The sequence below is a fragment of the Kogia breviceps genome, chromosome 17 (genome assembly GCF_026419965.1).
Source record: "Kogia breviceps isolate mKogBre1 chromosome 17, mKogBre1 haplotype 1, whole genome shotgun sequence".
In the NCBI taxonomy this organism is placed as follows: domain Eukaryota; kingdom Metazoa; phylum Chordata; class Mammalia; order Artiodactyla; family Physeteridae; genus Kogia; species Kogia breviceps.
In genome coordinates this window covers 46,638,457-46,653,784 of record NC_081326.1, presented here as the reverse complement: position 1 = coordinate 46,653,784, position 15,328 = coordinate 46,638,457, and the positions used below count along the sequence as shown (strand labels likewise).

The window sequence follows — 15,328 nt, the reverse complement described above, 5'->3', positions numbered from 1 at the left end:
ACTGATAAATCCTATTAGGGTTTAAGAAAGAAGAAATATACAGGCTGGATTTGGAAGAATCTGTGTGAGTTTGTCAAATGGACAAAATAGAGAAGGAGACTCTAGACAGAGAAAATAATGTGTAAAAAGGAACAGAAACATTAAAGAGATTTGTGTCTCTTTAAAAAGAGAGAAAATTCAAATTATTAAAATCGTAAATGAAAGAAGGGATGTTACTGATTCTACAGAAATAAAAATGATTATGAGAGAGTAAAATGAATAATTGTATGCCAACAAATTGGACAACCTAGATAAAATAGACAAATCCCCAAAAATATACCTAACAAAACAAAGAAATCACAAAGAAACAGAAAATCTGAATAGACCTATAACTAGTAAGGAGATTGTATCAGTAGTCAAAAATATCACAACAAATAAAAGGCCTAGAGCATATGGCTTCAATACTGAATTCTATCAAATACTTTAAAAACTAATACCAATTCTTTTCAAACTTTTCTAAAAAACTAAAGAGGAGAGAACATTTTCTAACACACTTTATAAAGCCAGCATTACCCTGATACCAAAGACAGTATAAGAAACCTACAGACCAATATCTCTTATGAACATTGATGAAAATACCCTGAACAAAATACTAGCAAACTGAATTTAGCTGCGTTTTAAAATGATTATACACTATAATTAAATGGAGTTTATTCCTGGAATGTAAGGATGGTTCAGCATATGAAAATCAATCAGTGTAATACACCACATTAGCATAATGAAGGAAAAAACAAACATGATCATCTCAAATGATGCAGAAAAAACATTTGACAAAACGTTGAGACCCTTTCTTGATAAAAACACTCAGCAAACAAGGGACAGAAAGAAACTACCTCAACATAATAAAAATCATATGTGAAAAACCCACAGTGAACATTATACTCAATGATGCAAAACTGAAGGCTTTTCCTATGAGATCAGGAACAAGACAAGAATGTTCACTTTCATCACTTCTATTCAACATAGTACTGGAAGTACTATCCAGAGCAATTAGGCAAGAAAGAGAAATAAAAGTAAACCAGGGCTTCCCTGGTGGCGCAGTGGTTGAGAGTCCGCCTGCCGATGCAGGGGACACGGGTTCATGACCCGGTCCGGGAAGATCCCACATGCCACATGCGGAGCAGCTGGGCCCGTGAGCCATGGCCGCTGAGCCTGCATGTCCAGAGCCTGTGCTCCGTAACGGGAGAGGCCACAACAGCGAGAGGCCCGCATAACACACACACACACACAAATAAAGTAAACCAAATTGGAAATGAAGTAAAACTACCTCTGTTCACAGATGATGTGATCTTTGATGTAGAAAACCCTAAAGATTCCATGAAAAGAAACTCTTAGAACTAATGATTTCAGCAAAGTAGCAGGATACAAAGTCAACACACAAAAATCAGTTACATTTCTATGCATTAACAATGAACAATTTGATAAGAAAATTACAAAAACAACTCCATTTATAATGTTTTTTATCCAAAAAAAATATTTTTATTATTAGGAATTAACCAATGACATGAAAGCCTTGCACAATGAAAACTACAGAACAGTATGGAAAAAATTAAAGACATAAATAAATGGAACATATCCCATGTTCATGTATTGAAAGATTTAATATTATTAAGATGTCAAACTTCAAAAACTATAGAAGAACATTTCCTAAACTCATTATTTAAGGCCACCAATACCATGATACCAAAGCCAGACGAAGAAAAGAAAACTACAGATAAAAATCTCAATACTGAGGACACCTTCAAGATGGCAGAGGAGTAAGACATGGAGATCACCTTCCTTCCCACAAATACATCTACATGTGGAACAACTCCTACAGAACACCTACTGAACACTGGCAGAAAATCTCAGGCTTCCCAAAAGGCAAGAAAATCCCCACATACCTGCATAGGGCAAAAGAAAAAACAGAGGCAAAAGAATAAAGAAAAGGGGCTTCCCTGGTGGCACAGTGGTTGAGAATCTGCCTGCCAATGCAGGGGACATGGGTTCAAGCCCTGGTCTGGGAAGATCCCACATGCCACGGAGCAACTAGGCCTGTGAGCCACAACTACTGAGCCTGCACATCTGGAGCTTGTGCTCCTCAACAAGAGAGGCTGCTACAGTGAGCGGCCCGTGCACCGCAATGAAAAGTGGCCCCCACTTGCTGCAACTAGAGAAAGCCCTTGCACAAAAACGAAGACCCAACATAGCCAAAAATAAATAAATAAATAATTGTTTTTAAAAAATGGTGCTAAGAACAGAGAACCCAAAAGATAGAAATTATTTTTAAAAAAAAGAAAAAAGAAAAAACAGAGACAAAAGAATAGGGGCAGGACCTTCACCTCTGGGAGGGAGCTGTGAAGGAGGAAAAGTTTCCACACACTAGGAAGCCCCTTCACTGGCAGGGATGGGGGTTGGGGAGCTTCAGAGCCACGGAAGAGAGCGTAGCAACATGGGTGCAGAAGGCAAAGTGGAGATTCCCACACAAAGGATCAGTGCCGACCAGCACTCACCAGCCTGAGACGCTTGTCTGCTCACCTGCTGAGGCGGTGGGGGCTGGAAGCTGAAGCTTGGGCTTCAGAGATCAGACCCCAGGGAGAGGACTGAGGTTGGCTGTGTGAAGACAGCCTGAAGGGGGCTAGTACATCACAGCTAGCCAGGAGGGAGACCAGGAAAAAGTCTGGATCTGCTGAAGAGGAAACAGACCATGGTTTCAGGGTGCATGAGGAGAAGGGCTTCCTGCTCTGTGTGCCCACAGATGGCAAAGCACTGCCTAAGCGAACTCCATAGACAGGTGCAAGCCGCGGCTGTCATTTCAGACTGCAGGGACCTCTAACACTGCCACCGTTGCCACCAAGAATCCTCTGTACAAGGACAGGTCACTATCCACACGCCCCCAAGAGCCTGTGCAGCACGCCACTGCCAGGGTCCCGCTGTCCATGGACAACTTCCCCAGGAGAACACACGGCAGGCCTGAGGCTGTTGCAATGTCACACTGGCCTCTGCTGCCACAGGCTCGACCCCCATTCCAATTGTGACTACCGTACCCCTCCCTCACCCTGGCCTGAGTGAGCAAGAGAGCCCTAATCAGCCGCTGCTTTAACCCCCACCTGTCTGGGCAGGAAACAGACGCCTGAGGGTGGCCTACAGGCAGAGGTGGGGCAAAAACCAAACCTGAACCCCAGGAGCTGTACCAAAAAAGAAGAGAAAGGGAAATTTCTCTGTGCAGCCACAGGAGTAGCGAATTACATCCCTGCAATCAACTTGATAAACCCTGCATCTGTGGAATACCTGAATTGATAATGAATATTCCCAAAATTGAGGTGGGACTTTGGGAGCAACTGTAGACTTGGGGTTTGCTTTCTGAGCATGATTTGGTTTTGGTTTTACGTTTATCTTAGCTTAGTTTTTAGTGCTTGTTACCATTGGTGGATTTGTTTATTGGTTTGGGTGCTCTTCTTCCTTTTTTTTTCCTTTTTTCTCTTTCTGTGAGTGCGTGTATGTATGTTTCTTTGGGTGATTTTGCCTTTTTAGGTTTGCTTTCACCATATGTCCTAGAGGTCTGCCTCTTCTTTTCCTTTTTTTCGTTTTTCTGTTTCTTTCTTTCTTTCTTTTTATGAGTGTGTGTATGTATGTTTCTTTGTGTGAGTTCGTCTGTTTAGTTTTGCTTTTACCATTTATTTAGGGGTTCTATCTGTTTGTTGTTTGTTTGTTTGTTTCTTCCTTTTGTTCCAAGCCGTGGGGCTGGCAGGGCCTTGGAGCTCCAGTCGGGTGTCAGGCCTGAGCCACCAAGGTGGGAGAGCCAAGTCCAGGACATTGGACAACCAGAGTCCTCCTGGCCCCACATAATATCGATTGGCGAGAGCTCTCCCAGAGATCTCATCTCAACACTAAGACCCACCTCCACCCAATGGCCAGCAAGCTCCAGTGCTGGATGCCCCATGCGAAACAAATAGCAAGACAGGAACACAACCCCACCCATTAGCAGAGATGCTGCCTAAAGTCATACTAAGTTCACAGACACTGCAAAACACACCACTGGATGCAGCCCTGCCCACTAGAAGGATAAGATCCAGACCCATACACCAAAACACAGGCCCCAATCCCATCAACCAGGAAGCCTACACAAGCCACTGAACCAACCTCACCCACTGGGGGCAGACACCAAAATTAACAGGAACTATGAACCTGTAGCCTGAGAAAACAAGATCCCAAATACAGTAAGTTAAACAAAATGAGAAGACAGAGAAATACATGGCACATGAAGAAGCAAGGTAAATATCCACCACACCAAACAAATGAAGACGAAAAAGGCAGTCTACCTGAAAAAGAAATCAGAGTGGGCTTCCCTGGTGGCACAGAACTAAAGAATGCCCCTGTCAATGCAGGGGACACAGGTTTGAGCCCTGGTCCGGAAAGATCCCACACGCCATGGAGCAACTAAGCCCATGTGCCACAACTACCCAGCCTGCACCCTAGAGCCTGTGAGCCACAACTACTGAGCCCACGTGCCACAATTACTGGAGCCCACACGCCTAGAGCCAGTGCTCTGCAAAAAGAGAAGCCACAGCAATGAGAAGCCCACGTACTGCAACAAAGAGTAGCCCCCACTCTCTGCAACTAGAGAAAGCCCCCGCCCAGCGATGAAGACCCAATGCAGCCTAAAATAAATAAATAAAATAAGTAAATTTCTTTAAAAAAAAGCATCTTCATTCAATATGAGTACATAGTAATAATAAAGGTACTTTTGATGATTTCAAAATCTAAACACATTGCAGACCTTTGCTCTTCTTTGAAAGCATGAACAGATAGTACAAAGAAAAGAAAACACAAATGGCTTCTAAACATGAAAAGATGCTCAATATCACTCATAGTAAAATAAATGCAAAGTAAAATTACAATAAAATTGGTGATACAATGTATCCAGCTTTTTAAGTGGTGATTAAAAAGCTGGATACATTGTGTTGTCAAGGATGTGGGAACGAGCATTCTCATATGCTGTTAGTGGAAAGAAATTAATACAACTTTAGAGAGGGCAATTTGGAATAATGAACAAAATTTGAAATGTTCTACAATTCCACTTCAAGGAACTTATCCTACAGGTGTACTTGCACGTATGCAATGTGACATGTACAAAAATATGTTTATAATAGCAAAAGATTAGCTATAATCCAGTTAAATAAATTGTGGCATAGCCATACCAAGTAATAATGAATTCATTTACATAAATGTGATAATTCTATATGTACCAATATAGAAAAAATCCAAGATATACAAGTAAGAGATAAAATTAAGGTGCAGAACAGTTGTGTAAAAGCCATATGTCTATATAATATCTGTCAGAATATACAGAAGACAATGATAACTGGTTGCCTATGGGGAAAAGAACTGAGGGACTGGGAAACTGGGCAATTGAGAGCCAGGGATGGAAAAGAAACTTAGTTTTCACTATATACACTTTTGTATCTTTTGAATTTTGTACCATATCCCAATATTACTTATACAAATACATAATAATTTTCTTTAAAATAAGCATAAGTATTTCGTATACTCTAACATAGCAGTGGTGAAGATCCAGATTCTAGAGAGACATAGGAAATGGAGGATAGGATGGGACCAGAGCAAAGAATTAAGGGACTGAAAGTGCCATTCACCTGGAGGGGCATTTGAGAGCAGAGACTGCTAAAAAGGAAGAAGAAAATGGAGAAGATCATGAAAATAAGAAATGAGTTTATTCTGCCAGGGAAGTGGACGCACAAGCAGCTCCATACTAAGAACTAGCCCATAACAAGTTTTCTCCTGGTTCTGTCCTGGTCAGATGAATTAAATCAAAGCCTTGGAGAAACCAAGCAGAGCCAATAGGGGAAGAATACCTCCAGGACCTGGTAGATCACCATTGGACCCAATGACTAAGAATATCACAGGACAATCACCAAGCCAATACCATATATTTGTTCTATTTCATCTTTTCTGTTAAAATATAATAAATCCTCCTATTTATTTTTGGGACATGATGGTGGGTTTTACTTTCCTTTTTGCACTAAGGAAAGAGGGTCCTCAGAGTCTTGGGGAAGAAAATAATGATCAAACACAATATCCCTACAATTTAGGCACTGTTAAATTATCTCCATTTTAGAGATGAGGAAAATGAGGCTTAAAGTGATAAAGTGATGGCTCAAATACTATAGTTAGCAAAGTGATAGAACCTGGTTTTAAACTCAGGAATTCTGAGACTAGAGTCTGTGTTCTTTACTATGTTGCATCGCACCTCAGCCCCTTCTCCTACAGCTTGTCCTACAGCTCACTGTTAGATGAAAATTGTCATGAGAATTAAATGAACTCATACATGCTAAAAAGTTTACTATAGTACTCTTTACACATAATGATTGTCTAATAAATGTTAGCTGTCATTATTAATAAACATCTCTTGCTTGGTTTTGTAAAAGCTCTTCAAACTCACTATCTCCATAATTAAACTCATTGTGCTTTCCCTCCCTGCCCCAAATATGCCCTCCATCCTGTATATACTTACTGGCTTCAGCACAAACATCCTCATTCAATGCAAAAATCCTGGTTGTCATCCTGGCTCTTTATTCAACCACCAATTCTCAGTTTTAACTCTCAGCTCTCAAATCCATCACATCATACAGCCACTGGCACTATTCTATTTCGGGAGCTCAAAAACTCTCATTCACAGCACTTAGTAGTGATGGGACTCCCACAAAGGATAAAGAAATAGGTCTCATTTTCAGTTATAGATTGGATGGAATGGTATACATAACTGGAATAACATGATCAGAGCAAAAGTTATCCAAGAGATGGAAAAGTAGCACAATATATAATCAAAACATATGATCTATCCCTTCTCTCGAGAAGTTGTCTATGCTGCAATTGTAAATATACTTTGTAGTCTTCCAACATCCTCTGAACTCTATCAGAGCCAAACTGAGTGTCACTTTATTTTATTTTATTTTATTTTATTTTTATTTTATTTTATTTTTTTGTGGTATGCGGGCCTCTCACTGCTGTGGCCTCTCCCGTTGCGGAGCACAGGCTCCGGACGCGCAGGCCCAGCGGCCATGGCTCACGGGCCTAGTCGCTCCGCGGCACGTGGGATCTTCCCGGACCAGGGCACGAACCCGTGACCCCTGCATCGGCAGGCGGATTCTCAACCACTGCGCCACCAGGGAAGCCCTGAGTGTCACTTTAGATCAGTTCTTAATAGTAACATCAACTTCTATAAGACTTCAGCATGTTATCTGTACCAGTATTTTAACTTGTCATATGTTTTTTATAATTTTCTTGTGGGATATTTTATTTCACAGGATTTTCACAGTGTAAGTTTTTAATCCCTTTTTATAAGAGACTTAGATTTTCAAAGTTCACTTACACATGTAAGAATTCTGGTCTTTGTCAGGCTAACAGTGAAAGAGGCAGAATAGTAGTAGTAGTATTTAAACCTGTAATTTTATTAACAGAGTTGGCCCTGGCAGAGCTATTATATTCAATTTCTAGAACAATTTTATTAAGGTCATATACATGTTATATTGTAATTAAATAGAAATGCAGAAGCAAATAAATTAATCTACCACTGTTAAGGCAGTATTTACTGGAATGCAGCTCCCTAGCTATTGCCAAGATTGAAATGGAATAATCAAACATACTACAACTTGAAAAGTACTTTTAAGTATATGCTAAATTGCAACTCCATATGAGAATAACAATGGGCAGCTACATAAACACATAGGGTATGGAATCCTGAATACTGTGCTTAAATCAGAAAAAGTATCAGGTTGCAGTAAAAACAAAGAGCAACTTGCTCTGAATATCATAGTTGCAGCTGCAGCCCAACAGATAACCTTTATACTTCTGAAATGTGAGAAATACTATAGATCATATATCATCCTTCCACACCCTTCATTTCAATAACAATATAATTAATAACATTATTTTTTACAGTAAAGCTCAATAACCTGTCAATAATGTTGTCTCAAGAGATACCGGTATCTTAGAACTAATAACTTGTAAAAAGAGAAAGTGGAATTATTTAAGATCCTCATTAAAATGGTCTCTATATAAACAGATAATATTGTCTCTAGACAGTGAAATGAGCACCATTTTGTTCCCAAATCTATAATTTCACTATATGCTCTTACTAGACATGAGTAGATCAGTATTTATTTAAAGATGAACAGTTAGGTATATGTCCTAACTTATGGAAAATAATTCACCATGAAAGTTTATTTCCACACATCCTAAAAAAATCTGAGAAACATCTAAATTGTATATATATTTTAAATTCAACCCCCTTTACTTTGATTCTATATATGAAATAGAATAAATTCATATTAATGAAATATTCAATATCTAAGACCAAAATATTCATACTAATTTACTGTTTGCAACCTGAGGTTAAGTTCTGTGTTACATATGAGCAGATGTGTTAAGTGATCCTGCTTCTTCAAACATTTATAGAGGCAAAAGTAGATAGATCTGGGCAATGATCAACACGTACTTCTTTATTCTACTTCTGTACTTCTGAAGCACAACCCTAAATGTTCATATGGTTTTCCTGCTGTATACTGCATCTCCAGTAATGTTTCCTTAGAAATGCTTTTGGCTATAAGTAACAAAAACTCTGACTATTGATGGCAGAAACAAATTGGGGATGGGTATTTTTCTCACATTCGGGAAAAGTGTCTGATGGTGTTGGATCAGTTGCTCAACAATGTCATAACTAATGTCTCAAATACTCTTGGCTTTTCCCTCATCTTCACAAGTTGCTGGTGAAGTTCAGAACACCACTTTTTCCTTAAAAAGTAGTGCCACCTATATCTTTATTTTTTTCATGACTTCCTAGAAGCTCTCATAAATTTTCTCACAACTCATTTGCTAGAACTATGTCACATAGCCATTCCCAGTTGCAAGGAAAGCTAAACGATTTTATATTTTTCAAGACCCTCTATTGGGGATTTCAAGAGAGAAGGAAGTTGAAAATGTCTGTTAGGATAGTGATTGAACAGGGTCTAGAACAGTCTGCTTTCAACTACTCACAATTTCCATACATATAGTTTACATGTAACACATTCCTCCCCTCCCTAAGGGAGATAATTCCCAACTCTCATTTAGTTATAAAACCTAGCTCTAAATCTAAGATCTGTGAAGGAGAACAAATCTTTCCATCATGGTCAAGTGCAGATTATTATAAACAACTGATATTGTAAATCACTGTAATTCACAAGTTATCTGTTCTCAACACACCCAATACAACACGATGTAAATGCAACGAAAACTCTCATTCAAAAACAGGAAGAATGAGAAATATACCGTGGCCAATTTTCCATAGCACACAGCAATCCCTACACAAACAACACCTAAATTTCCTTGGTTATTCTATCTGGCAAGTCCTGATTTAGCAATCTAGGAGGTTCTCCCTTGACTGTTGTCATTCAGATTCCCTTGTTCTGCCCTTTGAAAGGATGTCCTGTTATCCTCCTTGACTATATATGAGGTTGGCATTGACAGTGTACCCTTCTTGTGTTCTGTACAGTTTTATCTCCACTGATAGTATACACATCATACTGCTACTATGCGTGCAGGGAATTGCCTTAGAGATTGAATAGTCATACAATGTTTGCTATCCGTACTTGGGCTTTCTCTTGCCACTAGCCACTTATGACAATTTAAATTTGATTAAAATTCAATTGAAAGTTCAATTCCTCAGTCACACTGGCCACATTTCAAGTGTTCAATAGCTGCATGTGACTAGAGCCTACAGTATTATGGTGAAGATATAAAACATCTTCATCATTGGTGAACAGTGTTACAGAAAGAGTATCACTGAAAGGCCTGTTAAATTTTAACCGCAATGTTCCAAATCCACATAAAATTAGTATTATCTGTTAGTCAATCCATGGCTTAAAATATAGACTGTTAGTTACATTATGAAACTGTGTCAGTATATGGAAGTCATTTCTATAGCTTAGCTATCACTATATGTCTCATTGCTGAGATAGGTGTCAGAATTCATTGTGAAAACTACAGACAATAATCAAACCATTAAATATCCTGTGTTAACTCTGGACACAAAAGTCGCACCAGAGATTTTAAAAGGCTTTGAATTGCCTAAATTGTACTACTTGAGAGTCAGCTAATAAAGTTGACTGGTAGAAAGCTGGCAGGTCTTCTAGAGGACCTGCTCTGGGTTGAGGATGATGCACAGTATCTTTCCTTCTGCTCAGAGAGTTCATTCTAAACTCACATCAATATTTGCCAATGTGTACATTATCTCCAACCTAGTAACTGAAGACTGAAGAGAATGAAAAGGCTCCAACTGACAAAAGGAGGCACTGTTTAGAAGACCTCAGCTAAAGGATGTTCTCTTTGGGTTTTATGCCAGTTTGAACTTGGAAAGTTTGAAAAGACCTCGAGTTTTAGTCTGATTCATCATAAAGAATCAGAATAGAAAGATTTTATCTTTGTTCGCAGGAAGTCACCAGGCTCCAGAGCAGATCCAAATTCAAATCAGACTTCTAAAGGCAGACATTAGCAAATTATTATAATCTAGTGTATTGTCAAATTTTATATTCCTATATCTAAATTTTAATTATATCTAATATTCAACATGAAGATATAAGATTTTACCAATCTTTTTACCATTTTACCAATCTCTAAAACATATTGTTAAGAAAAATTAAGATATACTCAATACTTAAATCAACTATAAATATAAACTTCAGAAAACCCATGTTCAATGTTATTGTGACTCATTACAAAAACTGAATCTTTATAATATCTCAGAACCTTATTTTAAAAACTCTGACCAGTACAATGATTAGTTTAGGGAACATAATAAGATTAAAGGAATTCTTATCACAATGAGGAATGTTATAAGATCTCTTTTAAAAAAATATTAAATTTTTAAAAGGCAAGCCTCTTTAAGAATCAAGTAAAATAATCAAAATTTCATCTATAAGAAAATGTGTTTTTCAGTAAATTCAGATAGCATGCTTAAAATATATATTAATGTTTAGCAATTATCATGCACTACAACTGTAACAAAACACTTAAAAGTATATATAAATTAAATGTAACTACGAAATTAAAATCAGTAATAATAACAATAAGAAAAAAATTATATCAGACAGAAAAAAGACTCTAACCACTTTGTCCTCCTGGTGTGAATATCCACGAAAGCAAGTTAGAAAGGACAGAAAAGACAAAACAAAAAAGAAATAATTAATCCCATTCTTAAAACGAATAAGACTTTTTAAGAGTTCCTTTCATAGTGAAATTAAACTTCTGAAAAAGTGTAAATTACATTTTGACTGAAATATAAACATTATAAAAGGAAAATTTTTCCATACATTTCAAGCAAAAACATGCTATATACTAGAATATATTAAGATATATAAACAGAATAATTTCTATAAAAGTAAATACCCAAACATCAGAAAAAGGAGAATGCTCTTTCGACAAATAAAATCCTAATTAAATACTCAATTAACTCAAAGAAAGAAACTGAAAAACATTAAGGAATAAAGCTTTTATGTACAAAGACAATAAAACACAGTATCACTGTTTATCTTTAATTTCATCATATACTATCAAAAGCAGACAAAATGTAATTCTATATGAATTATGCACATTGCTTCTAAAAGTCTTTTTGTCCCATTAATTTAGGTCTTCTAAACTTTATAACTTAAAAGAATAAACAAGTAGAAACGGTCATTAAAGATAAAATATTATTGATTACAATTGGTAATTTGGGGTCATAGTTCCCCAACATCATAAATGTAGAAAATAGAATAATACACAAGATACATGACTTCTGAGAAAAGAATCTAAAAAATAATGAATATGTGTATATGTATGACTGAATCACTTTGTATAACTGAATCGCTTTGCTGTACACCTGAAACTAACGCAACATTGTAAATCAACTATACTCCAATTTTTAAAAAAAGACATGGTATATACATACGATGGAATACTACTCAGTCATAAAAAGGCATGAAATAATGCCATTTGCAGCAACATGGATGGACCTAGAGATTATCACACTAAGTGAAGTAAGCCAGAAAGAGAAAGACAAATGCCATGTGATATCACTTATATGTGGAATCTGAAATATGACAGCAATGAACTTATCTACAAAACAGAAACAGACTCACAGACATAGAGAACAGACCTGTGGTTGCCAAGGGAGAGGGGAGGTGAAGGAGGGATGGAGTGAGAGTTTGGTATTAGCAGATGAAAACTATTATATATAGAATGGATAAACAACAAGGTCCTACTGTATAGCACAAGGGACTATATTTAGTATCCTGTAATAAACCATAATGGAAAAGAATATTAAATAAATAAGATACATGATTTGGTCAAGAGAACATATTTAAATATGGTAAAGTTTAAAAATGTTGCATTCCTCTTTATTTAAATAAAAATAATGATAATAATATTTAAATTAATAATATAATAATGACCTGATATAAGAACTTATATAAATTACAAATTAAAATCATGTGTTTTTAGGCATCACTGTTTGTCTGAAACATTTCTAGCTGTATATCTTATGCAATTTTCTTTTTTTTTTTTTTGGTACGCGGGCCTCTCACTGTTGTGGCCTCTCCGGTTGTGGAGCACAGGCTCCGGACGCGCAGGCTCAGCGGCCATGGCTCACGGGCCCAGCCGCTCCACGGCATGTGGGATCTTCCCCGACCAGGGCACGAACCCGTGTCCCCTGCATCGGCAGGCGGCCTCTCAACCACTGCGCCACCAGGGAAGCCCCCTTATGCAATTTTCTTAAGCTTTCTAGGCCTTTACTTCCTTATCTGCAAAACAGGAAATTAATATTTACTTTATATGGTTTTCTCAGAGTTAAACAACATGAAAAGCTCTCAATACAGTGTCTGACACACTTCTATATCTGATATTCTAGCTGATTAAAACATAGGATATTGTGTAGAAGGGATAGGATTGCATCCTTTACAATACTGTGTTCTCGACTGATTCATTTGTTACAAAAGATCATATAAAAGCTATTGTACACAGTCAAGGAAAATTATTGCTAACCATTTAGTCCAACAAAAATCATTTATGGAGCACTCATATATATGTATCAGGCACTACACTAGATTTATGAAACATTAAAGATGAGTAAGGGGCTTCCCTGGTGGCGCAGTGGTTGAGAGTCCGCCTGCCGATGCAGGGGACATGGGTTCGTGCCCCGGTCCAGGAGGATCCCACATGCTGCGGAGTGGCTGGGCCTGTGAGCCATGGCCGCTGAGCCTGCGCGTCCGGAGCCTGTGCTCCGCAACGGGAGAGGCTGCAACGGTGAGAGGCCCGCGTACCACAAAAAAAAGAAAAAAGGAAAAAAAGAGAATGTCGGCAAGACTAGTGAGGGAGAACATTTTATGCAAAGAACATGGAATATGCAAGAAGCACAGAAGCACAAACATGCTTGGCATATTTGGACACAAGTAGCTGGAAATGACTAAATTATACTTGACATGTTTGAACTAAAGTCTCCACGGTTAACTATATTAATATCTGGCAAAAGCTTAGAAGCACAATACTTTCACAAAATAACTCACATTGCAGAAATTTTTTTAAAAAGAAGGAAAAAAATGAAGTCATAACTAATGAATTTGCTAATAGTTAATCCCTCTTAACAGATAATACAGGTTCAATTTTAGTTGTACACATGAAAAACTCAGCTATACTATACACATGAATATTACTCTGCCATTATATCTTTACTATCTTTCAATAAGGATAAAAAATAAATACAAAATCTACCATACGATTTATAAATAAGGCATAACATTATTTGCTACTACTTATAAAGTGTTTACTTTGCTAAAATGTGCAGACAGACTGGAAGAAGATAAGTCTGGAAGCAGAAAGACCAGTTAGGAAGTTGTTGCAATATTTGGGGTAAGAAACAAATGTGATAGTGGTATAAAATATAGTTGTAGCAAGAGGAAAGGAGAGAAGTAAACTGATTTAGGAGATACTAAGAAATAAGGCCCCTTAAGACTTGATTGAGGAAGAGGAAGAAGTAGAGAAGGACTCCCAGAGTCCGGTTTAAGCAACCAGGAGGATAAGAAGACAATTCCTTGAAAGAAAAAAACACATGGAGAAGCAGATTTAGGGGAAAATAATGACTTCAACTATAGACAAGGTGAATCTGAGGTGCCCATTAATATATCCAAGCAGAGATTTTTCAGTAGGCAGCTACAGAGGTGGATCTGGAGCTCAAAAGAATAATCCGGCTAGTGAAATCATTAGCATATATACAGAATCTGAAGCTATGAAAGTGAATAAAATCTCCCAAGGAAATTGTTAAAGGAAAAAAGAAAAATGAGGAAGATGACCCATAATCAAAATGGTTCTTCTCTTTGAACTGGCCAGCCTCCAAAGAAAATAAATTCAAAGCGAAAGGACTAGTAATCTCTTCTAATCAGATTTTAGTAATACAATTTAAGTCAGAAGTTTCACTGTATTTGTCAAAAGTGATTTTAATCTCATCAGTAATCAAACTGGAATTGAGTTGCTTGAAAAACAAAGGTAATGTATAAATATAAAATATTAACAAGGTCCTTAAGACAAAGACTGATTAAAATCTCCTGTGAAATATAAAAAATAACTTGCTGTGGAGGAGTAGTTTAATTTTAAACAAATGGAAAACCTGGATATTTTTAAATGGGTAAAAGTGAATCTTCAATTGAATCATTTGGATATTTACTTCAGCTTTACGCTTAGTCTGTGTTTAAAAAAAGAAAAGACTAAATGGTCAATTCAAAGATTAAAGATTAAAATAAGGTATATAGGGCTTCCCTGGTGGCGCAGTGGTTGAGAATCCGCCTGCCGATGCAGGGGATACGGGTTCGTGCCCCGGTACGGGAAGATCCCACATGCCGCGGAGCAGCTGGGCCCGTGAGCCAGGGCCGCTGAGCCTGCGCGTCCGGAGCCTGTGCCCCGCAACGGGAGAGGCCACAACAGTGAGAGGCCCGCGTACCACAAAAAATAAAAAAAATAAAAAAAATTTAAAAAAATAAAAAAAAAAAAATAAGGTATATATATTTACATACATATTCATAATGACACTCAGTTTAGGTATACAGTAAGGAATATACTAATCCAATCTACAAATATGATTATCTAATTGAATAAGAAAACATATGTAAAAGCATCTTTCATGGTACCTGATATATATGTTAGGTAAGAAGAAATCTAATAGCATAGAAATTATTGCAAAACACTTTTAAAGCACTCACTGTGTGCCAGGTACATGTTTAAGTGCTTC

The 15,328-nt window shown here is 37.4% G+C and overlaps 1 protein-coding gene across 38 annotated transcripts in view; it reads right to left on the bottom strand.

The window, feature by feature from the left end:
• RIMS2 (regulating synaptic membrane exocytosis 2) overlaps positions 1–15,328 on the bottom strand; it is a 552,349-nt gene that overhangs the window by 405,707 nt on the left and 131,314 nt on the right. For 26 of the 38 annotated variants that reach the window (XM_059042512.2, XM_059042500.2, XM_067018075.1 and 23 more), the window contains one exon: positions 11,181–11,192. The exons of the other annotated variants lie outside the window; for them this stretch is intronic. In XM_059042512.2, coding sequence (XP_058898495.1) covers positions 11,181–11,192 — 12 coding nt within the window. The remainder of the gene's footprint in view (positions 1–11,180; positions 11,193–15,328) is intronic. 38 annotated transcript variants of the gene reach the window in all.